Below are 26,258 nucleotides of genomic sequence, written 5' to 3'. Positions count from 1 at the left end.
AAGCAAAGAGCAAACAAACAATATCTTTTCAAAAATAGCAGCTTTATAGTGCCTTATAGTTTGTGCATATCCCGGGGAATAAAAAAGCTGGCATATCATATTAATGTTGCTACAGAAATATAAATCTTATGTGGACTGTCTAACTTTTGGTTTTATTTTTTTTTTTTAAATAAAGTGAGGGTGGCACAACTTGAATTATTGTACCTATTTTAGATGGGCACTCTGATAATACAAAAGTAGTAAAGAAATTCAGAAAAACAGGGATCAGGAGCAAATGTAACATTGGCTATAGCTATTAGTCACTTTCCACCAGTTTCACTTGGATGCTAGTAAATTGCAAATATTTGGCTTTGCAATAAAAACACATAATAATATTAGCAAAACACATAGCTAAATTTGATCTTGCTTCTCTCAAACAAATACAAAATCTGACCTTACAGTGTTGGCTTACTGGTTGTACTGGTTTTAGGTGGGATGGAGTTAATTCTCTTCATAGCAGCTCGTATGGTGCTATGTTTTGAATCTGTGACCAAAACAGCGTCGATAACACCCCGATGCTTTAGTTATTGCTGAGTTGTGCTTACACAGCACGGCGTCAGGGCGCTTTCTGTTTCTCCTGCTGCCCCACCAGCGAGTAGGCTGAGGGGGCACAAGAAGCTGGGGAGGGGACACAGCCAGGACAGCTGACCCCAAAGCGATGTCCCATGCCATGTGACGTCTTGCTCAGTAACAAAAGCTGGGGGAAAGACGGAGGAAGTGGGAGGACATTTGGAGTTATGGTGTTTGTCTGCCCAAGTAACCATTATGCGTGATGGAGCCCTGCTTTCCTGGAGATGGCTGAACATCAACCTGCTGATGGGAAGTAGTGAATTAATTCCTTGTGTTGTTTTCCTTTGCATGCAGCTTTTGCTTTGCCTATTAAACTGTCTTTATCTCAACCCACAAGTTTTCTCACTTTTCCCCTTCTGATTCTCCTCCCCATCCTGCTGTGAGCCGCTGCCTGCAGGGGTTAAACCACACCAGTGCATTGATGGATTTATGCTCTCTATCCTGGGAGGAGACAACTGCGGTATCAAAACACAAAAACGCAAGTCAAACATCAGAACTCACAAACACTCAGGAATTATTTGTCTAATATATAATTGCAGTTGTACATTTAAATGGTGCAACATCAATAGTTTTGTCACAACCACAGACACACGAAGCATAAATAGTAACGTAACGGTCATTATTGAATGCTGGCTTTTAATTAACTGCTTTTCTTTCGGGGCAAATCAAGTTTAATATAATTATTGATAAGGCTATTTTGGTTTATCTGGTTCTTCCTTGCTATTATCTTGGTATTATTTGAATTGACTTCAATATTAAATTCTTTCATGTAGGGGCCTGTCCAGATGGGCCACGCAGCAAGGCAGGCACCTGGTTGGCAGGCGACAGCCTGTCCTTTCACTGCAGCACGACCTCGGTTCTCTTCAATAAAGGTAAGTAAAGCAAATTAAGCAAGTGTAAGAATCCATAGAGGGGTTGATGGATGGGACTCGCTGAAGTGAGAAGCATCACTGAGATTTCCAAATAAGATAAAAACTGGAATTGCTTGGCACGTGGATTTTTAATATGCTGTTTAAAGAAAAGGTCTGGTCATAAAATTAGGATCCAGACTTACATATAGGAAATTTGCAATCATGACTGCCAAAGTTTGAATATATTTGGATTGGGGAGTCCAGCTGGGACTAAATTCCATAAACAACTTGATCTCCTGGGGTAGTGAAAAGCAAGAGTTCAGGACTCTGATCTCAGACCATCTGAAGAATAGCATTTGCAGATCGCAATGAAGCTTAGTATCATTAAAGGGCGTTTGTTCAATCCTGGCTCAAAGGAAATAACACTAGCTTTTGAATTGGCAAAGCTACTCTGAATCTTTAGGAGATCCCTGGAGGTCTTCCTGCTAAGGACAGGCACTTGTATATGATGAATGAACAGCAGCTGTGGCGCTGAATTTCTGTACAATCCGTAGGCTGAAACTTCACCAGAGGAATCTGACAGCACAAAATTTATAAATATCACACAAATTCAAGCAGCTAGTGACTGCTTCACCAACAGCTTGTAAATAAAGGGCAATATGTTGATTTATGTGCAGACCTGAAGAAAAGCTTGTATATTTTACATCATATTGACAGATATAATGAATGTTACTACCTTATCATAACACCTTGCCTTTTCTGAGTAAACTATGTGTTAAAACTAGTTAGTTCAGCTTTAATTATGATTATGATTTTCCCTCTGCTAGTCTTTTATCTCTTGAAGGCTAGCCTCTCTCTCTCACCATGTAAGCAGGCTTTTGATTCTCCCTGTTACCCCACCTGCCTCTTCCAGCCCCACCCCAGCTCTTCTCCCTTTCATCTCAGAGCTCTACAGTCCCTGCCTGGACTTTCTTTCTACTGGAATTGCTTCTCAACTTCATCCTTTCTGATGCCTATCAGCTTCCTTTGAGCCATTTAATCACATGCCTGGAAATCTGATGTTGCCTTGACTCCTGTGACTATCTCCTCCTGTCATTTTACTTTGATTTCTCTAACCACTTTTCCAGCATGTCCTTCTGTCTCATTCCCTCCAACACAGGAAACCTTTTTTCCCCCCACTTTAACTTCTTCCCCTTCTCTGTGACACCATTCATACAAATTCAGCAGTCAGTTCAGTGATGACAATTCAGAGATCTTACTCCCTTTACCTGCTTTTCCACTTAGTTAAAATGTCGACATCTAGCTCCGATACCTTTTCCATGTTTAGCTGACAGCTCTGCGCAGCTAAAACTGAGCTTTGTTTCCCCTAAAGCATTCCCTTCTAGTTCTTCCTTTGATTGCTCAGGACAACACTATCATCCTGCCTCCTGTTCAAGGCTAAAAACAGAAACAAACTGGAGAAGGTTTTTGTCATGGAATCTCCTTTCTGGGTCTGTATATTTAGGTTATGTCTTAATCTAGATGACTCTTTCCCACACATCATCCCAAAGGGATTTTTCTAGCCATTCAAACAGCTAAATCTCCTACCCAGGCTCTCCTCAGTTAGCAGCTTTGCAACATTCAAGCTACCGTGCTCGTATCCTTCCAGTTTTCAGCTGTACACAGCATTTCCCCTAGTCTGCCACCTTGACAAAACCTCTGTTACTCTGACTCCTTCACGGCCCCTTCCCTATTGCACATATTTTCCTGGATTAGCCCTACTTGACCTGTGTTTCCTCTCATTCATAGTCCATGATGGCAGCTTTCATTGACATGTTTTCAAAGAAACCTGGTTGGGCTTTTCCCCAGGCTTTCTCATGTAATAGGAGGAGCTCCCTGCGAGCATCCATAAAATGCTGTCTCCTTAACATCTGCTTTTGCTGACACGTCTACAGAAATCTTGGCATTGGCACAGGGTGCCAAGACTACTATGAATTCCGTTCAGCCCTTTCACCAGCCTTAACTGAAATTGTGTTAAAAGAATTATCTTATTCCAGACATTGGAAGGACAGTATATACCCCTCTGCTCATTAATGATGACTTGACCCTTTTGTAAAGGTGGATTGCTAAAGGACTAGTTTTTGGCTTTTAAAATCAGATTCAACATTCAAAATTATGGTCTGTAAAATTTCAGTAGATGATAAGCTTTGGTCGTTCCAGTAAGAACACTGGAGATCAAATCTGTCTTCGTTCTTTCTGTTGCACACAAAGTTGATACACAATTGCTTATGTCCAACAGAGAAGTTAGTCCAACTTTTAGTTTCCGTGTTTAATAACATAGTTTATCAAATTTACTTTCTAAAAATATTCTGATATAGTCATATAAGGTGGTATTGGACGAGCATTCTGGCCAGTAACTCCCTTAATACAAAATCTACAGAAATCAAGAACAATCAAAGTATTGTGCAGAAAACTCAATGATGAATGTGAGCAGATGCACTGAAATCAACAGTGTTGCTGATTTGTTATAAAGTGTGTTATAACAATTTGTTATAAATTCTTTGGGGATCTGATAAGCATCTGGTCCATATTTAAAATCTCTCTGTTCTCCCAACTGGATTTACAATGTTCATTATTTTTTTCTGTATAGGAATTGTAGTTTTCTTGTCTGTCTGTTTTTCCCTTTTCTTATTTTTTTTTTTCTTTATTCTCCCCATAAAGAAGGACCAAATGAAAGTTCCAGAAACACACACACACTGCCAAATTATTAGGGACTGCTTGTTATTTAAACATCTAATCTGAAGACTACTGACTTGCGGTGTTTATCCACTGACTTCAATGGGGTTGTGTTGATGTGGTTTTGGTTTTTTTTTTTTTTTTTGGACCCATTCTTATGTATTTTATACCATGCATGATGTAAAGCTTGCAGCTGGCGACAGCACATAAAAGATATTAGTATTTAAGGAATACTGCAAACATAAAATGTGCAAATAATGTGTGCAGGGAGCACATTTGTTGATCCGTGCTCTCTTTTAGGAAGTTAATGCCCTGGTGAGCCTGTGCCTGGCAGGTTTCGTTCTGTACACTAATGATCATTATGGCTAGTAATTGTTTTCTTTGTATTGGCTGTTAAGAACAACGCTGTCTCCATAGCTGGTCTCAGCACTCAGGAATTATTACACACCATGTGTTGCTTTAAACGTGATTTCTGTCTACCTACAAGAAGTAATTTGCTGCATGTGGCTGCAGGCATGAAAGCCACAAAGGCAGTGTGTGCATCATTCTCTTACGTGGTCAGCCCTTAAGGTACCCGGGGAATGCACAAGCAGCATAAAGCTAGCATAGCTATCTATAATTTCTTTCTCAGAAATCACTCTCACTGAAGTCTCTAATGTGATCTTCACCATTTTTATCTCACAGTTCTCCTCTGCTCTACCTCTTCAACACTTGAGAGATGCATCCAGCCACATTCCTTTTAAGGTAGCAGTCAACTAGTGAGACAGCAGTGAAATAAGCAGGGTTATTTTTATGTGCTTGCTGTCTGAATTATTACTGTTGTGGTTAATGGGTCTCAGGTAAGAAAGCACAGCTCGTTAGAAACAAATGGTGCCTGTTGGCATTGGTACTTTGGTGTTGCAAAATGGTGTTTGCTTTTGCTGGTCAAGAAAACTGACATTGTACATGTTTATCTGGATCTAACGTAGTAATAGCATGGAGTGTAATAATGCTATAGGAATATAGGTCTAAGTATGCAGTTTAGGGTAGGGAGATTCATGATGTAGAAACTTAAATGTCTATTGATGTTGACTGCATTTGGAAAGAGTTGAGGATGGTGGCAAACTCCGCAGGACAGGTCTGAGTTGTCATCTACTCATGGGGTTTCGGAGGCTGAATTGGCTCAGAAAAGGAGCAAGCCACCTAATACAGACTAAGTGTTTATAATATTGGCTTCTTTAATGACCATAGCTACCTGTCTATTTCACAGGGGGCTAATTTAAGGTTTATTCCTTATGGTGATCCACATGATAGAAGAAAATGGAGAAAAAATGCACGTAACTTTCTAAGACAAAGTTTTCATAATGCCCCACCCTAGGAAAAAGGCAACCGGTAGCATGTAACCTCATTCGCTATGTTTCAGGTTACCAAGAGCACATAATTCCAGCAGAACCCTTCCAATCAGCCAATAAATAATCTCGTTTGCAAAATGACTTCTGTTCTCAGAAAATGCTTTGGCATTTCCCAGGCACTCTAGCTTTCCCCGTTGCAGCCTTAGCTTTCTCTGAACATATTTACATATTAGTGATTCAATTCCCTGCTTATTTTAAAGAAACCGGTCTAAACTGAGTAATTCAAAGCCTTTGAAAGATATATTCCTTAGGAGACCAAAATCAGCCCCCATTACACAGACTATCCTTCCTACATTGCAGTTAAAACCTCGTAAAAATTAAAGGCATTTAAGTTTCCTGCTGAACCTCTGTACAGGAATGAACTTCACCCAAGTGCATTCATCCTCTAATTCCCATTTAAGATAGAGAAGAGAGTTAACACAGCTGGAATTTGGAGTTCAACTCATGCATGCTCCATTTCTTTCAGATTTCATTCAATTACCCTCTCATCAGAAATATTACATTAATCTTCACATAATTAAAAGTCTACATTACATCATGGACTTTATTGAAACCTCAGTAATGTTCAAGAGGTAATGCGAAAACGGTAGAAGAGATCAGAACCGTGTTTCTGATTAGGCAGCTAATCAACATCCAGGTACTTCTTTCCTGGATTTACCATCTATAAAAGGACATTAATTAGATACAGAGTTCTTAGTTTAGCCCTCACGTAGAACTTAGAAGAACGTAAATGGTTTTCATGTACATCACTGGTTGACTTGTCATGGGTAGTTTTCAACACCAAAAATGTAACTGTTTGCACCATATCCCTATAAATGATAACATTTTGCACTCTTGTGTAAAATAATGATTTAATAGCTAGCGCTCTTCTGTGACGCCGTCAGAGGTCCAAAGCGCTGTCTAGGCTTTGCTGCAAGTGCCAAAATCCAGTGATCACTGGGTTTCGAGTACCCTGGTATTGTGTTCTCAAAAAAAGAAGGGAAGCTTTTCACCCCCAGTCTCTCTGAATTTGAAAGCCTGAAACAGCTATCTCCTCTGACAGATACCGCGTGTCCTTATTCCTGCAATTAAGAAATTTGGGTTTAGTATCAGCAGGTATGCTTGCGAGTAGAGCAAATTAGCGATCTCTCTGAACAAGTAATACACTGTGGAAAAGCTTATAAGGAAGAGAGAAGTAAATGAGTTTATCCTGAAAATTTGCAGTTTATAACATTGTATATAATTTGTTTCCCATTTATATGAGAAAATGATTTCCAAGTTCTTAATGATAGGAAAAACACAGTTTGCATTAGTACTGTGTTTGTGAAATGAGCATCTCATAATTCTTCTCAAAGCTCCAGTAGGCTCTCATATATCAATGTCAATATTTAACTTCAGGAGCTAAAATTCCAGCACGTGCTATACAATTGGCCAAAATTGGCAAGACAGTGGAGAAACATGCCAATCCAAACTAATCAGCTTGCGCAGGGGGATAAAGTGCTCAGGCTGAAATTCTTTTCAAAGGGGAGCTGTTTGACACCAGCAGGTGATATTTCCAAGAGCGTGTCTTATGCTTATTTATCGTAAGACTATACTGGCAGACCCGAAACAGTGCGGATCTATGCCAAAGTGCTCTTACTCCTCTGACTTCTGGCAAGGGCCTTGCTCCCTGTTGAATCCTTGTTTCTGCCTCACCTCTTCCTTGTCATGTACCCACGTACGCTCCGATGTAATGGGCTGTTCTGAGGAAGTGCAAAGCATATGTGCCTATAAGAAGCACCATCTGAGAGAAAAGCTCCTTGGATCAACTAAAAGACTCATTATCTTTGCTTAGAAATTCACCAACATGTACTACCCACTGCAGTGCAGCGCTACGCTTATCAAATAAAGCATCTTCTATTAAAATTCCTGCTCACTAGGGGTATGATGTATCTTACTGGGAGGCGGGTGTGGTAGTTTCTAGGGTGAAGCAGCGGAGATGTCCTAGATTTTTTTTTTTTTTTTTAAATTGATATGAATTTTAGCTGGCTACTTTGCCAAAGCAATGTCACCTTCATTTGACCAATAGGAAATAAATATTTCCTTTCTTTTCCAGTTCTTTCAAAACAAAACAATTGCAGAAGTGCCTGCCTGCAGTCTGGGAGTGTATTTTCTCATGCTCTAATCTGATAAATTTAGATGAACAGTTGAAGACATTCAGCAAGTGAAATGAGTAAGTACAGTTTTGAAATACTCTCCTAATTTTTCATATTTATGCTGAAAATGAAATGCCTCAAATGTAACAGCTAGCCAGCCTTCCAAAGCAGCGCAGAACTGCTTAAGCAGTCAGATCTCATCTTCCACAGCAGTACAGCTTAGTTTACTATCAGTTTTAATAAGTAGAACATGAACATAAGGAGTCCAACCACATTCACATCTGTAGGTATACACTAATCCCAGCTTGAAATACTGAAAGAATCATCTGAAAAACCTCTTATTAAGTAAGAATAAAAATGAGAGGAAAGTATTATGCTTAGAAGCCATGGAAAAGGAGAAATCAAATTAGAAAACTGCCAGGTTTGGCTATGTTGATATCAACCTGACTATTTCAAAATTTTTTAAGAAAACTCGTAAACATGACAGCTCACATAAGTACTAACCAGTGACATAAACGAATTAGGTGTTGGGGTTTAAGATGTACTCTGAAATACTCCAAACATCAATGGCGTTTTAAAGGACTTTGTAAGTCTCGGCAGCCTAGAAGCAAAAGCAACATCATCTAACCCTCAGGTACAACAAATTCCCCTGTTCATCCAACACACGTCATATCTAAAACTGAATAGTGAGCTGTCTGCATGGAGCGCACATTTTGAGGTATTTGGAGTAGGGAAATATCCAAAGACAGATATAGTTAAAAGAAAGAAAATTCCCAGGGTGTATAGTGGCCATTATTGACAGAAAAAAATATTTCAACTGGTCATTTATTCAGTTCTAGTTTTCAGTCACAGTCCACTCCAGAACAATTAAGATGATAACTGTCTGAAGTTATGTATTTATGTGACTTTAAGAGGTTGTTCAGAAAAGAAATACAAAATATTATCTATCAACAGTTACTGTTGAGAACTGTTGAGAAAATGAAAACATCAAATGTTCATTTGAATTCGCAACACTGAATAGTCTATCCAGCCACTCTCTTTAAATGTTCATTTCACGTCTACAGAATGACCATCAGGAACAATATTACAGCTCTTAGGGAACGAGCTGTATTTGCTAGTAACATTTCTCTTCTGCATTCCAGACAGGTATCTTCTAAACTGTCACATTTTTTCATGTCTATACTTCTGGAACGTGTTTGGATGGTTTAAAATGTGCGTAAAATGCCATTTCCCACCTAATTGAGTCAATAAAATGTCATTAAGTACGTTTTAAATAGACTGATGTACAATTTGAGGGTATTCCTATTTGTCATGTCTATGTGGCTAGGTATATAAACATCCCATCTCCAATTATGTACATACATATGGACTTCTGTGCCATTTCAAGCTCCATTAACTTTAGGTGGGCTCCCAAAGCCAACTGCACAACACATTGCAGGACTGAGCACACCTGCAGAGAAATCAGAAGCCTGGGCGCAGCGGTTGAAAGTGAGATTCGACCAAAGACTCTCTCAAATTGAATACAGTCCCTTAACCCCCCAACCAGTCTTTCCTTACTACAGTCTGATCAACCAAAATCTTTAAGGAGACAAATAACAATGGTATTTTTCTGGTAAACGCGTTTGAGAAAGCACCTATATTCACTGATAATTTCTCAGTAATAATAATGGTGTTAATATGGACAAAACCATCTGTAATAAAAATAATTAGAGTAATAGTGGATATTGCTCCTGCTGTTATTGGTTTTAAGAGGTGAGATTCATATCACTGGAAGTCACTGAACGTCAGTAATTTCCCATTACTCGGGCAGCATAATTTAGCTGCTAATTTGAGTATGCACATGGTGTGTGCTCCAATGCAAGAACGTAACTTAAAGTAGTACAGAGAAACACCCCAACAAACTGCCTTTCACAGCAAAACTCTCCCCATCTTGGTAGTTTTTGAAATTCTAGCCAATATAGGAATATTTAACTTCTCAGAAATGGGAAACTTTATCTTGCAAAATTTCCTAGTCTTGTTAATTAAACCAAATTTTTTATTTTTTTTAAAGTATAAAGTTACTATAGAAGATTAAAACATGCTAAAACAACCTAAAAGGTTAACAAAAAAAAAAAAAAACAAAACACAAAAAAGTATTGTTTTTAGCAAATTCACCTATTGGGAATGGTTCCTCTGAAGCTTTCTCTTTGAAACTATACAGAACAGGGATGAACTTTTTGGTTTTTTTCTTGGGGGAAAAAAAAATCCTACTGTAAAAACTAAATAGTAGTTGAGCCCTAAAAAATATATAGTACATGATTGTCTAAAACTAAGTCAAGTAACTCACAGTAAAGGCTGAAAACTGTGAATTTGCAGGTAACAAATCTGCACTTGTAATGGAAAGAGCAATGACCTTAAAGGTCTTTTCCATTTGAAACCTGCTATGATTTGTCTTAGTCTTATGCCATTCAAGAATGCATTGCCTCAGTCTTCAGACATTTGCTGTTCCTGCACAAATAACATGGGATATACAAGAGATACAGATGCTTCTGTTGCTTTGAAAAATGGACTTGGTGAAAGATAACACCACCAGTTAACGCTGGCTGTCTATGTTCAGGTAAATTCAATTCCACCAGTTTAATATAATTTGAATTTTTGTGACGGTTTAACACCTAATGCATAATTTTCAAAACAGGAAAAGTTAGTGGAAATTAATAGGAATCTTAATTCAAGGGTATCTGTAAGGCTTCTTTGCAATCGCAGTACAGACATCTGTGCAAGTCCCTGTTTTTCAACACACCTGAGGCCTTTCACCCTGTTTAACAAATTAATTTCCATGTAGAGACCTCCAGCTTATTTAATTTCTTCATAGCAGTATTTCCCCCCAAGTCTCTCACCTTACTTTCTGTTTATAATAATGGAATACTTATTTAAGCTCAAGTCAACTTACAACTTCGTAGTCCGCTGGCTACGTTAACAAAAAAAAGAAGTTTCTTATCAATGGTTGACAGTCAACTAAGATATCAAATTCTTTTTTCAAGATGAAGTGTGTAAAGTCCAGTCTTTTGCTAACAACGAAATTAAAGTAAAGCATTATTGCTAGCGTGACTGAGCTACTAATGGAACTGCTCTGAATTCTGCTTGTTCAGGACATGACTATTGTGCCTTTGGTTCTTATTTTAGTCCCTTAATTCAACACATTTGAATCTAACTTGGTCTTTTCTGTTGGCAGAATATAAAAGGAAATATGAAATGCAATTAGCGTTCTATGATTATGCAATTAAGTGAAATAATTATTGTCAAATTAGAAGTCCAGAATTCAAATGCTCCTTTAAATAATAATAATGATATAAATAATTTGTAATTGATATAAAGCCTTGTCCTGGCATCTAGAGCAGTTCTTTCTCAGTTTCCCATAGGGGGCCTACGGCAGTTTTTGTTGCTAAGTTCATTATGACAATAAACACAAATTTATCTTGACCTTTTACTGTTTTAGCTAGTTTTGTTTTCTCAGTCACCTGTATGTAACTTCAGTCCCGAAAGTTGTTTGATGTATGCTTTTGATTTGGCTTGTTCTCATCAAGTTCCACCGTGTCATTGCTGGTGGGCAAAAAATGGCTTTACCGACCTCAATACATCTTGAGAAGAGATTGCTGTTAAATGTTTGTTAAACATATTTACAATGATTTGTTGTGCAATTGATGATACTTGAGCAAAATTTTCAAGGACACCTATTCTCCCTTTTAGATACTGTTCAACCAATACCTAAATGAAATATCAGCTACCAATTTGTAGGTTGCAATAAGGGACACGTTTTATCCCTCTCTCTCTGTCCCTCATCCTTATGGAATGTTGTAGATACTAAAAACGTTCAGGAGCCTTCCAGAGGGAACTTGTTTATAATCCTAATGTTGTTGAGTGCATCGCTTTGGTTACATTCATTCTGAACAGAGCTATTTTAGCTGTGTCGGTTGAAAACATGAGATGACTGAGACAATACAGCAGTAAGGGACACCATGGACAATCTCCGAGCCAGCACCAGACATGCTGCATAACACACTTTCTCTTTCTCCCACTTTTTCTTTTTCCTCAATCCGAATTACTAAATTCTAAATTATATCTGAGAGTTTTGGTCCTATCTTATCTCCAGTAGTGGCTAGGAAAAGCTGACACGATGCCACTACACTAGATGTCATCTTAAACATGGTGTCTGCATTAATAACAGATAAGACTTATTTAGTATTCTTTTCAATATTTATTACCATTAACTATTATAACTTCGGAAAGTCCTGTACCTGCCCACTACTCATCTTTCCAGCCTGACTTCAGCAACTGCCAGTGGTAATAAGCTAGGTTAAGTACAAAATACGCAAAGATGTTCCTTTCTTCAATCAACTCAGTATTTACTGTCTTTTAATTCCACCAAACACCTTACTGTTTTGTTGTGGAGAACCAGCAACCTGACCGCATACTTCGGCATCCTGTGTTTTCTGTTTCTGGCTGACAAGAACTCCTACATTTCTCTTGTTCCAAGTATATCTACCTTTCCAAGGGCTTCTGGGCAACTCGTTGGTCTGTATCCCATTATCCCTCAATATATTGAACACAGCAGGGCAGCTATGGAAAAGGCAAACCCGCTGCCTTTTGCATGCATTACAGTTTTAATCAGGTTCTTCAGTTCTATGCTCAGATACTTCAGAAATCTACCACATATGACTTCTTCCATGATTTACAAAGGAGGCACATATTCTAAGTACGGATAGTAATTGCACCATTTAAATGATAATACCAAGATGTTTTGTATGGGCAGGAGACTCATGCAGGGCATTTTTACCATGAACGGCTCTTTCACAGGGCTATCTATCCTCACACCAGATGTCAAATACAAAAAGAAATACTTTGGCATGAATAACAAAGTTCATTTGACTGAAGGATTTACCTCCTAGGAACAAGAGCTTCATAAAACATAAACATTGGGAGCAAAGTGAGCCACGTAAGGGCTTTTGCAAAAATTAAACCCATAACTTGCCACTAGAAATGGGATATTTCATCTGTTCAATAAGCACTAAAGTTCTCTTTGTTTTTATGGCATCGTAAGCTTTGATTACTCTGATAAATATTTGGGCTATACAAAACACTGCAATGGAACTAATCGCAGTTATAAAAAAACTTATGTGTGAAAATGAATTGGGAATGCAATGATACCAGCACATTTTAGAGAAGTTCAAATACAGAACCACATTATTTTAACTGGCTCCTGGACTCATTCTTTTTATGTCTCCGTGTAGTCATTTACACCTGAGGAAAATGGTTGTGAAAGTTGCTATGCTGGCTGGCTGGACCAGCCGTGGAATACCAGCCTCGCGCTGTGGCACTGGGTGAACCCAAACCACACAAATGACGAGTAGCAAATTTTAGCCCCAAAATAGGGTGCTGTGTTGAGGATTAGGTCTCTTTATGCTGAAGCCCATTTGTGGAACTCATGCTCTCACTCACAACAACTGTGTATAACACAGCCTCTGTCCCAAGAGATCTTTCCCTCCCCTTCCTTTCACCTCACTCACTAGTGCCCTTTGTTGTGGTTTTACTGCTCAGAAAACAGAGCGGAACACCATACTGCTGGCAGATTATGTGTGTAATATTACTCCACTCTTTGTTTAAAATTACAACTCTCTCCATGCTTATTATAGTACTCTGAAGGAATGTCAGGTTGCAGAAAGGCTCTAGGCATGTCTGTATTGTTTCACGGTGTAAAGACTATTCAGTGCTGTTTATTCTTGCACAGTAGGAGGGGGAATCCCTCTGTGGTGGCACCACGCACCATTCAGATGCCAGGGGCCTGTATTCTGCCCACAGTTGAGCTGGAGAAGGTCTGTAGCCAAGAAGAGCAACTCAAGAAGAGCCATCCAACACCTAGAACTGCCTTTTAGAATTCAATGTAAGGAAAATTATCAGACTTCTTTGGGGGCTAGGAAAAAGCAACACGGTTACTTTCAAAAGCAAAAAGCTTTTCTCTGCCTCATTGTATTCTGAGCAGATGCGTTAATGTAAATAAAGTTTAAGTGCAAATCATGTCAGATATGAAAGTAATTTCAGTGGTGAAAGTCACGCCTAGTATAGCACCAGCAACATTTATGAAGTGGTAACAAGAATACATTTGAATCAATGGGCTGCATATTTGTATCACTGATGCGATAGTGTCACATACTGTCAAATATTTTTAACATATTACTTCTAACAGCTGAAGTCTGCATTTGGTTCCAGCAGACTAAACCCAGAATAACTGAACCAAGGCCAATGAAGATACTTCAGATGTCACTGACTGGAACAAAGAACGTGAATTTGCACTTAGCATTTATATAGTCCTTTTCATCTTCAAAGAGCATCACAAACATTAGCTAGTTCTAATTCTCCCCAGTGACCTTCATGCTAACCTTTTGGGATAAAAGTAATATAGTATAAGAAAAAAACTGACAAGATGTGTAATCAAGCATATACCAAGCCTTAGATGTGTAAACTATCTCTGCCTTGACCTCTATCTCTGCCTCATGGTAGATTTTTATCTCATCAAGAATATAAGTCCTTTCTACATGACTCAGGTATTAATTCACCATACAATGTATTTTACTAACATAAGATGAAGGTTATAATTGTTGAGTAACAGATTTACTATCACACTTACAGCATACAGCTATTCCTTTTTAACAGATAAGGAACTCAAAATAACACTGCATCACAAAGTTGCTGGAATCTGGCGCAGGACAAGCCAGGGACACATCTAGGTTAGATGGTGGGATTCCATGGCTTTGAATTTCTACTCTTCAGTCACTCTGGGATTTTTTTTACTCCTTCCAATTCAAATTAGGTATTTTCGAAGTGTCTGTTAGAAAGTTTTCCCAGAAGCAGCAGAAGCTTCTTTATGTATCAGTCCTCTCTGCCCTCCAACCCAGACTTGCAACTTGATTATCAATTCTGGGTGGCTCTAAGCCCAGAATGTTGAATAAGTTCCTCATGTTCCAGTTGCTTGCGCACTTTACACAGAGGAACAGATTGAAGCAGACAGTACTTATTTTCATGGTGACCCAGAAGAGCTATTGTTACAAGAACACCTTTAATCTCCTGTTTCTGTTTTTGAATTGAATTCAAGTGGGGAGAGATGAAAGAAAGCGTCGCACAAATCTGCTACTACAGCTGGTACTTTTTAGTTTATCATATGCTAGCTCTAATTCTCTTTGATTCTTCTTAAAATTATTGCTTCTATTTCTTAATTTGACAACCAGGCATTCGTTGCTATTTTTTGACTATGAAAAACCCCTCCCTCTTTCTTATAGCTACACTTTCTCGGGGAAGAAAGAAAACCACGAAACTTACTGCATTATGGTATCAGTGTATGAATTTAACTGCTCCCGTGGTAGATTTTCTTATGCAGCATACAAATGAGCAGCTAAATAATATTCATTACTTACAGTTCCAGAAAAGACTTACAAAATAAACTGAAGAGTGAAAGAAGGATGAGGGTGATGCTGATATGAAGGGCATCGGTTGCACTGCAGTCCATTTTGGATTTCTTGCAGGAACACACTTGTAATTTCAGTTCTGTGTTGTTAGTCAGAGGCGGTTTTCCAGAATCTGTCACTGAGATTGGGATGTTGTAATTGGCCTTTTTCAGGTTTTGAAGCAGGACGACCTGGGCATGAGTATCTGCATAGGAGAAGATGAGAATTAGCCAAATAGCGGTGGTTTGAAAGGGAAGAGGAATCTGCAAACAATATCAGATATGCCGCAGTTACTCATGGAAATTAAGAACAAAATGAGAATACTCTAAGGAAAAGAATTGAACTGGAGGTAAGAAGAGGCAGTACAGAAATTCTTTCACGGGCTGAGAGCTAACTGCAAACGTTTGCCAAACCCCACCGAAAGAAAGACTTTTAAGACCCCCTTTTGTTTAAATACATTATTTGGTCTGCAAATTATTGGCACAATTTGCCTGTGGAAGCTAACGTATTAATGAAATGCTAAGGCATCTCATCCCCAGGGAAACACAATAGGGAAGAATATAGCTATTTGCCAAAGAAAATAACCCTTCTTGCAAGGAAGTACAGGCAAAGCTGTTTGCCTGAGAAAGCAGCAAAGGGAGGTAATGTCCCCCTTCAAATCCACAGATCTGCTCCTCCTGAGCAGCAGTGGGTCACAACAGCTACTGATACGCAGGTGAGCGTGCTGACTCTTTTCGGGGGTTTAACAGAGTGGTGGTTTGATGTTTGGAGTACAGCAAAGAAAATTACTCCTGCACATTGTCCGTGACAACCTGCAGGCAGGTACAGTTATCACATCCATCGTTAGTTTTTTCTAAGAATACAAAATGAACTGCTGAAAGATTCGATTGTGACAGAGATAAATAATACATGCTGGAAAACAAATAGAAATAATCTCCATTAAAAAGAAATGTAGTACTTTGTGCCCACAATTTGCCCACAATACGAACCTTCTGCAATTGCACAGCGTATGTTTTGATCCTCTTACCAATAGTGTTCGGTCCCAGTGCATTTGGGTATTTTATTTGTGAAGAGTTCGAATACTTAAAATCAGGAAGTTTTTAAGTACGTTGCTAAAGCCCATGCAGAAGTTTCATGCTGTCCTATCCAAAGCCTTGTGCATCTCATGCAAACAAATTCCATGCCATGAAATATGGTAAACTTTACAAAACTGTAAGTCATTAGAAGCCTTTCTTTAACGCAAAGCTAAAAGAGAAAAGTTTGGCCAACGTAAGAAGAGGAGGAAAAAAGTTCAGATTTCAGAGAAAATGCAGACAATCAGTGTGTCCCACCAGGCAGCTGGTCCCAACCCAGACAGCAGCAGCGATGGGTCCATCCCGCAAGACTTCCATGCACAAGTGCTCCTGAATTCACGTAATGGGCAGCCTGAGGGTGAGCAGACTGGGGTGGAGAGGTGGGAGGACTAAATGCGTAAGAAAAAAAAATTAATAGACTTACTGTTAAGCTTGGTGATTCTCCACAATTTTTCTGGGCCAGATTGCTTACTCAGTTCAAATTTGAATGGATCTGTGTTGGGATGAAGGTCTTTGTCTGACGCTCCTAGTACCACTACCCTGAGATCTTTTGCATCTTCACAAACTTTTGCCAGTGTTGGATAAAGGGATGGGACGTTGTCATTGACATCCTCCAAAGTGATGTGTAAAGTTCCTGTACCTGTAGCAGGAGGGTTACCTGTATGAAAAAAGCAAACATATGTTTATTAAATCATACTTCCATAAACACTTGCTCTTATTTGTACCTGCATGCTTGGAAAAAAGAAATATTTTTATAGTTCCTACCTCTGTTATATGAAAATTATTGCTTTAAACAAACTGATAAGTCACTATTGTAAATTCACTGCTGTATTTTCTGATTCTCTACAGTATGGATAATTATTCTAAGTAAACCTCTGCGAGAGGAATATTTTGAAGTTAAAATGAGATTAGGACATGAATAGGTATCTGGAAAAGAATCTGCTCATACGGAGAGAAACCTAGTAGGAAACATCCCCTAGATAGACAGGATGGTATTAAAAGAATCAAGAACAAGACAAGCAAGAGGTAAAATGACAGCAGAAAGGAATCGGTTTGCACGGTGGGTGCCCATAAACAGAACAGGACCAGATCATTCCCCAACAACCCTTGAGGCCACATTTAGTTACGTCAGCAGACGTGAAACCTGTCAACATCCAACTCTGGAAAATGAGATCTTTGATTTACCCAGAGCCACCCTTTGTTAGCAGTGGAGTTTCAAGCTTTCTCAAATTATTTGCCAGCCTGCCTCAGCCCTGACCTGAAAGAACCAGCTTCAGAGGTGAGGATGTTTATTCACCACGGTACCGCTACAAACCTTTGCATCAGGGCTGTGACTGACAAACCAGCCGTGGCGCTGGAAGTGTTTGTAACGGAGATGTCTGCCCACTGGGAGCCGGACTGAGACCAGCACCTCATTTCACAGGGTCAGAGAGGAGCTGACAAGTGGTAATAACTTCCAGTCACTACAGACGTGTGCCATGGTTGAGCCAGGAACCTACTGCTTTCAGCCTAAAGCTCGATACCTTATTACAGATCCCTTTGCCATCCCCTTTTACCCGATCTCAACGTTCGTTTTCTAACCGCACATTACTTCCCTCATTGTATCCCGTAGTTAATAATTTCCCATTTGAAATGATGCACTTCTGGGTTGTTTGTGTTCCTTGTTTTTCTGGTTTAGTACACGAGATCTATGATCTCTGCACCTCCCCTGGCTATAAACCGTTAGCAGGTAGAAAGGATTCAAGAGGTTGCGCTTAACCTGTAAAGCACGAGTGCAATGTGTCATGGTAATTTTAAGTTTAGCACTGAAAGAGGTACGCTTTAGCATAATTACCCTGCCTATAGCAGCCCAATAAACTATGGAATTATTGCTGCACTGTGCGTGCGTTCTAAGGGAGAAGTAAATACCCCGTGGTCTGGATCTGATAAACCACTAACTGTAGCAGAATGCCATTAGTCCTTTCAGTAACAAATGTTACTAATGGTGGCACTTCATCTGTTTCATGCACACATAAATGCATAACAAAGGCGGAATTTTCATAGTTCTTTAGCTTCCTCCCTCCTCATCTTGCACTCTGTCATCAGAAGGGTTAGGGTTGAGTTCTTTTTAATGAAAAAGAAATTATTTTTCACTTTTTATTGTACTAATTGAATTTGCAGAAAGACTCCAATACATTTTTTGTTCTTGATATATTATTAAGTAAAGTCATACGGCAGAATGGATGAAAAGACATTCGAGTATTTGAAATATGATCATAAAAGCCAGCCTTTCATGCACTTAATTAAACTGCTGTCTTTAATTTTGAATGCATTATTTCCACACTGGACTGATAATGTCTTATGCACTGCCCTTCTTATCTTTCTCTGAAGTCAGTAATATTAAAATCTGCCTTTTGAAATTAAGAAGCCAACAGCATTATGAATGTACTGTTATTTTGTCAGACGCAGCTATGGCTGCATTTTCTCTGCCATGCTAATGTTTCACTATCTTTGTATGGCTTATGGGCCAGTCAACTATTACGCACAAATAGAGAGAAAGGAAATTGCTTCTGTCCATTCCAATGACTTATTCTCTGCTCGGTTTATTTATAATGATTTAAACAAAATCTTTTGGTGATTTATGAAGACCTCAAAAGAAAAATAAGTGAATGTCAAGGTCATAGACTGAAGCTTGTTAACACGCATACCATAAAAAAATACAACACAAAAAAGAATAGCGAACGGAAAAGTGGTCACAACATATCCATTGGGAATATATGACTTTTATAAATTTGACAGTATTATGCCTTTGAAATAATCCAAAATTCCCATGATCTCCAGACAGCTTTGGTTTTGAAATGGAAGATTTCTGTAGCATATGTTAATTCTGAAATAAAACTTGTCTTAATTTATGTTGTAAAACCTTGCAGCCAAAAGCAGAATGAATGCATAAACCAAGACATAAAGGGCTCTGTCCCACAACCCTTGGGAGCAGCTTTATGAAAGTGCTCGGCTCCCGTTTTTGTCACTGAACTGAATTGGCCATTCCTCCTGAGGCTGAACATTTTAAACCTTTAGGTGCCTTTAGAGCCATTTGGGATAGAGATAATTTCAAATTCCTAAGGCTCCCACAAGTGGTGCGGCTGTGAATACACTATGACAAACATACGAATGAAACAGCATTACTCACGTGTGGAAAAGCCACTAAAACAGAGACTGAAGGATGGCTACTTCCATACGGAAAGAAAGTGAAAGCTTGGCATTGAATCCTGATTTTGATAATCTAGGGCAAGACTGAGAACTTTAACAAGTGATCTTCAATGAGACTGAAACGTAAATAAGATCTTTCTAGTTAGTTGAGGTCTGTGGGACTGGAACTTTGATGAGCAACGCTAAAAAGCACAGATTCCTCTTGGAGCATTCTGCAATTGGAAATGTATGAATCATTCCAGGACTGGTCATGTCTTCATATCCTGGCCTTAGACTGCATACAAAGCTTCTAATAGCAGTCTTCGGTCAGGCAATAGCGCTGCTGTTTTAAGATTCAACAAGTGCAAAACAGACTAACAAAAGTAGTTCTATTTCGTGAGTTACAGAATGCCATAGAATACAATGGGGTCTATTGTCTGAGAACTAGAATCTGTAATGCAAGGGACTGTTACCAGAAGATGGAGATGTTCAATTGGATTTTAGTGCTATCAGCATAAATGACCATATTGCTACCGTTATTTAAAAAAAATAGTTTCAAAAGAAATATTATAGAAATACTTTATATACTTCTGTACACTGGAATTTTATGTACACTGTACTTCTGTACACTGAAAGCCATGCAGAATCGTGTTAGAATTATTACTGTAAATCAAATTATAAGCCCTCTGCAGAAACACATGGCCAAGAAATTTGAAAACTGGCTTTCAGTCTTGGTCCAAAAGTTCCCGTAGGAACAATGATGTCATTTAGAGATCCAACTACTCAAATGAGACTGCCAATCAGGTCGTTAGTTTCTTAAAAGATACCAATTACGCACAATGATGGCCATGGACTAAGATGACATTTCTCTTAAGTATCAAGACTTGCATAAAATGGCATGTCTAACAAGGAATCATATGGTTGAATGGCTGATGATGCATTTAATCTGAGTATAACATTTTTGTGGACATGAAGAGCTATTTCATGTTTCACTTTCTAGTTTTTCTACAGAAATGCGACACTGTTGTGTACAGATTTCTAATATGGCTGAGTTCCATGAAATTAAAGACAGTATCTGGACTGCTTTGAAGTGGAATTAAGACATTCTTAATCAGTGTACATTCAACATATCAACAGCTTTCATTTATTTGAAATGGAAGCAAAAATACAGAGTTAGGAATTGCCACACAGGAGGTGAGATTTTCTGATATGTCTCCCACAATAAGAAGCCAAACACCCCTAAAAAGTCAGTGAAAGTTGAGGACTTAATTTTTGGGAGTATCCAAAGAAAAACTCGTGGTGTGACTGAGGGTTGCCTACGCAGCATCCTATTTATTTCTTTGCATGATGTAAACACACCTGCACTTCTTTTTGTCTTCCTACTGTTGGCGTCAGAAAAGGCTGATAGAAGGATCCACACTGCATGAGTAAGTCTACAGCCCTCTCTCAGTGTCTCACCACATCTTGCACAAGCATATCTACAGAAGCTTCAAAATAGTCCATGCAGATGCTAATGTATGTTAATGTTGCGGCTAATGTTGTGGCTATGTAGCCGCAAATCATTAATACGAAAGTTGATTTTATATGTTTTAACTTAAAGTGTGACTTTCGTGGAGCATTTTGAGTTCATACTTTTTTTTTAACTTCATGCTAAGGAAGCCTTGGGGAATGCAACCCTGGCTACACGGCTACCTGGGCCATGTCACCCGACTATTTTCATATTCAGTCGTGTTTTTCTCTAACTGAGCTCCATCAACAGCAGCAACTGTGGAAGAAACAATTTAGACACTTCACTGTTGGAATCACAACAGTTACCACGTTTAGACACTCTCTTCTCGTCTAGGAGTACAGCTGGGCACGAGGGTAGTTAAAAGTAGCCTCCATCTACACTAAATTGCCAGTGTGGCCACAAGTATTGTTCTAAACTGGTAGATGGAAGAGTTGTTTAAATGCATCTCAAAGAGGAAAAAAGTAATGAAGATTTAATCCTTTCCTTCCAGCTTTCCAAGTTGCAGCAAATCTCAAGATTAGCCTAAATGACCCTAATTACATTTTCCAGTGATTCAAAAATATATTCAGAACTTAAAAAATGAACAGATTTGGACATTTGAGATTACAGTGAGTTTAGATTGTCCTTGAAAATGAAGATGCATAAAAGCAGTGGAAAGGTTCTTAAGAACGTATCCAAGTAAAAAAATTACTGGAACATTGCTGCTTAAAACATAAAATCATATTATTTGGTCAACAGACCACCCAAAATCAAAGAATTAAATGGATTTTGTCCATCCTCCCTTGAGCTTTCTGAATTATTCTTATAGAATTGAGTATTTAAAATATTTTTCCTTCAAGATTTAAAGGATATTAGAAACTAAAAAAAATTTGATATAATAAGAATATTTGTTCAGGTAAATAAAATTTAATTTAATTTGTGAAAAGCAACAGGAAAATCCACAAGGAATATTTTCCCTTCTAGTTTGATTCTTTTTTTTTAGTTGACCTGATCTAAAATAGAACAAGCTGCACAAGGGAGAACAAGGATTATCAAACACAAAAAAGTACATTTCCACATGCCATGTGAAAATGGGCTTTGAATAAATCAGATGAAAGTCAGTTTACTTGTAAATAATGTAATTTGTTTAGTGGTACAGCTAAGGAACAAAGCAGTGATAATCAACTAACAAGAAAAATGCCAGACACAAATCAAAAAGTGTTAAGACTGGGAGACAATGAGACTCTATGTTTTCACTTATATTTAGAAAGTTCACCTAATGGTATCAAAAGCTAAACACAGGAAATCTTCTGTCTTTAGAACTCGAATGGTTTGTATCTTGGTCATTACAGCAAAGGAATATCTATGTAAATGCCTTTAGATAACAAAATCCCATTAGAAACAAATATGAAAAAAAGGAATTTAATTTGAACTATTATACTTTTTTGGGTTTTTTTTGTTTGTTTGTTTGTTTAAAGAACGTCAGAGACCTTGGATTCTGGCAATATTTATCAAATTTCCAAAGAAGAAAAATGAACCATTCTAGAGAAACCAGCTGCCACACAGATCTAAGCCCCAGCATTGCTGGAAGCCAGAACAGTTTTTGGGAAGAATGGAGCACGAACTGTCCCTTTTCACATGCTCATTATGAATGGTAAAAAGACTTCTGTACTCATTTCTTCTTATTAAATTAAGCTTCCAGCACCATCAAATTAATACATATTATCTATGCTCTTCTATGCCACGATGCAGAAATTACAAGGCCATTTAATTCCTAGAGCAAGCAATAGGGTATCCATCGCCATATAGATTTCCTCTCAAGCTGACAGAGTGGAAATTCATTTATTTTAAATTTTAGTAGAATATTTACGGTTTGCCATTTAGCAGCAGTTTTTAATCCACTTGCACTATCACTTCAGTAACCCAGAAACCTCAACTCCAACTTTTTTTCCCGCTTCTGCTTTTTTGCTGGCTAACAAAGTTACACAGATACAAAATGCGTGAGCAATTATAGTAAGAACAATTTTTCTTCATAGTCGAGCAGGAAAAAGAAGCCTTTGAGAGTGTGGGTTTGCTAATTTCTGGCAAAATTACCTTTCCTCTGAACCATCATGAATAAACCCTTATCTCTCAAAACTTCTATAAACTACATTTGAATCATAGTCACATGGAGGTCAGTTTGGAACTACAATGATGCCAAGTTCCCTTCATTTTACTCCCATGTAACTGACTGTAAAATGTAGGACTGCCTAGGATCTCTCCTTGGATATGGATTTTTCACCAATTTCTCTATTTTCAGCTTCATATTTGCCAGAAGGGGAATACAGCAAAAGAGGAGGAGAATGAATGAAAAGAGCATTGTAGAAGTTCCCAAATTGTTGGGAGGGAGCTATGGAGGCAGACTGTGCCGTGTGTGGTTAGGCTAAGTAACGTGTTCTTTCTTTAAATTGCTATACTTCACAAATATGGACTATGAGAAATAATGCCTCATGCTTTCTAACGATACTGCTATGAAAAACTAAACACAAATTTCTGTCTCCTTCCTCATGTTGTTCCCCCCCCCAATATGCTGTTCTTCTGATCAGAAAGCGTGTGCGTACCAGGCGATTTGGCAGCAGGTACCCTCACTGCAGGCACAAATCCCATTCAGTCAGGTGTATTCCATTACCCTTTGTGTTCAAGCTGAACTCTATTAATGGTTCAACCAAAGTAAATGGAACCAGTAGCGCGGGAAGATCCCAAGATTTGGGTGTGCTGCTCAGAATCCGACATATTTGAAAACTGGTCTCATAAATGCCATGTGCTGACATTCCGTATGTAACAGGTTCCAAATTTCCCTTGAGTTGAAATTTCCTATGCATTTTCTGTATGTGTTGATATATAGATATTTTTCAAAATTTATAAAGTAATTAGTCTTTAAAAGTTACAATCCTTCATTCATTCACTCAAATAATATATGCAGATCCTATTTTTGAGTAATTACATTTCAAAAGAGCACAGCTCTTTCAGCATATCAAATTGCTACTGACATATGCCATCCGTCTTAAATACTGTTTTCAGTATTCTAATTTCTTTTTCTAATCATGAGTCCATGATGAGAAATTAAAACAATATTTTGTGTGCAATTCATATTTTACTGAAATTTGAAATGGCAAGAAAAGGATGAGTATTCAATTTATTTTCTCTTCTCAATTAATACAGCAATTAAGATAAGGGGTATAAAACTGGCTTAATTGGGTTGCCATGGCAACTAATTGCCCGATTTCTTCAAAAATAGCATGTTTTAGGTAGAATCAATCTGTGGTAATTTAATTATGAACATCATGAAGCAAGAAGACAGGTTAGATACATGTAAGGAAAAGTTCTAATTGCAAATTGTTACACATCTCTGTTATTCCAGTTTTTTCTAGATGTTGTCTGTTACTGTTCATTACACATAGTACAGGATGATAATTTTTTTTTTTAATGATTAGGAGTATCGAGACTTGCACAATAAATGAGCTTTGGAATTCCTTGGGTGTAGTTCAGCTGGTCCTTGGAAACAAAGAAAAAATGAAAACTCGACCCTGACTCACTCCTTCCTCATTTTGCTCGGTACCTGCAACAGGGAGACTGACGCAGTGCCACTCAGCAAGGTCATTTAGAGACACGCAACTGGCCACAGGCGGAGAAGCAACGTCCAAGCTGTTTTTTTTAAACTGGCCTTAACTCAAGGCAAATGCCAAAATCACACCAATCTAGAATCACGCCTTTGATAGTCCTCCCTATCTCTTCCCCTGTACCTTGCTCAAATACGTCTGCTCCCGTCCACAGAGGTCACTGCTGCTGCGGCTCAGCCCCGCTCCCGGACACGCTGCCTGTGCCTGTGGGTGGCTGCCGGGCAAACGCTTCCCATGGCAAACGCCGGGGAGGGTGGTGTCGTGTAGGGGACAGACCACTTTCAGAAAAGCAAACAGTTGCTTTCACTCGTGCAATATCCCTGTAAGAAACAGGGCTTAACGCTGATTTGGTGCATTTAAAGCTACCTCAGTTAAAATTTGGAAGCCTTAACTCTGTCTCTGATTATCTTTAACATCTGGAAGAGATGCCACATTTTTAATAATGACATTTATCCTCCTTATGTTTGATGTAGTAAAAGTACTTATATTTCCAATTTTTATCTCCATAGTTCCCTGGTGATGAGAATAGCAGGGGAGGAAGGTGCCACGCTTACGCCAGATGAGAGTACCTGTCTCAGGGGGAGAAGGTTGCTACCTGGCTCTGCGTGGGTGGTGCTCCAGCAGGGTGGCCTGAGAAAAGTGAAGGTGATTACGGGCATTTAACCAAATCAGCAAGAGTGGGGATTAGCGTCTCACCACTTGTCATCACCAGCTGACATTCTTGAACAGCATAGGTGGCTTTTCCATCTATCAGGCACACAAAAATAACCAAAGTTTTTCTTCTAAAGAGATAGAAAATGTTACACAATGGGGACATTAACTAGGTTATCTCGCCCCTCTCTGCAATAACATGAGTGATTATGGCATAACTAATGTAAATATGGATATATTTTAGTATTCCTGCCTCTTAAAGGAAAGGAGAAACCAATTTTAAGCTTTTCTAGATTTCACACATTTTCCAGATATTTTTAGCTTCACCTCCAAAATGTTCATGTTTTTCTCCTCCCTTAACTTTTTCTAAATTGTGACTCAAACTCTCAGAATACGGGGGAAAAAAAGACCATTCCTGGAGAGTTTTTAGCACGACTGACCTTATGAGTAAAACATACAGGTTTTCTGCTTAGTGACAGTCATCCCAGATACTCCAGTGTGTAATGAGCCTGTGGGGTGACCCGACAGCATAGTCACGCAGCAAATCTCCTGGAAGGTCTGTTCCAAGCAGATTTCTCAAACTCAAATGATTTCTTGTCTGTATTTAAGATCCGTATATTTTAGAGATATACTCCCAATAATTGCACCATGTGCTTGTGATACTGCATTGTTTTTAGCGATTAGAATGCTAAATTCAGGAAATAAAGTGATCACCATTATTGGCACTTTTGTTAACTGAATGAAACCTCTGATGTTTTCCAAGTTTGCATACGCCTGACTTCGTTCCATTATAAGCTCGTTCTCAGATTAAACACAGTTCATGACACTTCAATGTGTTAACTCTGCTTCATGATATTTCCTACCAGTGTTTAATTTCTTCTTTAATAGACCAGAGACTCTATGTCCACACAAGTCTTTAATAAAAGAGTTTTCAAATTCTAAGGACACTACCTTGACCTTTAATGAAATCAAAAGTACAGAGAAAATTAGGATAGTCATTCCAAAAAGTCCTTTTTAAAGTTAAATTTCCCCCAATAAAAGGTTAGACTTTATTATCTATAAA

At 38.5% G+C, this 26,258-nt stretch overlaps 1 protein-coding gene and 1 long non-coding RNA gene across 3 annotated transcripts in view; one reads left to right on the top strand and one right to left on the bottom strand.

The window, feature by feature from the left end:
* CDH13 (cadherin 13) overlaps positions 1–26,258 on the bottom strand; it is a 501,672-nt gene that overhangs the window by 6,080 nt on the left and 469,334 nt on the right. The window contains exons 12-13 of one of the 2 annotated variants that reach the window (XM_063334708.1): positions 16,653–16,886; positions 15,145–15,360 (exon numbers count right to left, since the gene is read on the bottom strand). In XM_063334708.1, the coding sequence (XP_063190778.1) occupies positions 15,145–15,360; positions 16,653–16,886 (450 nt within the window). Of the gene's footprint in view, positions 1–15,121; positions 15,361–16,652; positions 16,887–26,258 lie in introns of those variants that run through there. The other variant, XM_063334707.1, reaches the window with a different exon arrangement.
* On the top strand, positions 650–26,049 carry LOC134515589 (uncharacterized). Its single transcript, XR_010071058.1, has 5 exons — positions 650–1,481; positions 4,860–4,919; positions 7,641–7,757; positions 15,329–15,504; positions 25,054–26,049. It is a non-coding gene; the product is annotated as an uncharacterized LOC134515589 (long non-coding RNA).

The sequence above is a fragment of the Chroicocephalus ridibundus genome, chromosome 4, assembly GCF_963924245.1.
Source record: "Chroicocephalus ridibundus chromosome 4, bChrRid1.1, whole genome shotgun sequence".
Classification (NCBI taxonomy): Eukaryota; Metazoa; Chordata; class Aves; order Charadriiformes; family Laridae; genus Chroicocephalus; species Chroicocephalus ridibundus.
Note: the sequence above shows the minus strand (reverse complement) of the source record. Positions and strands in the feature narration are given on the sequence as shown.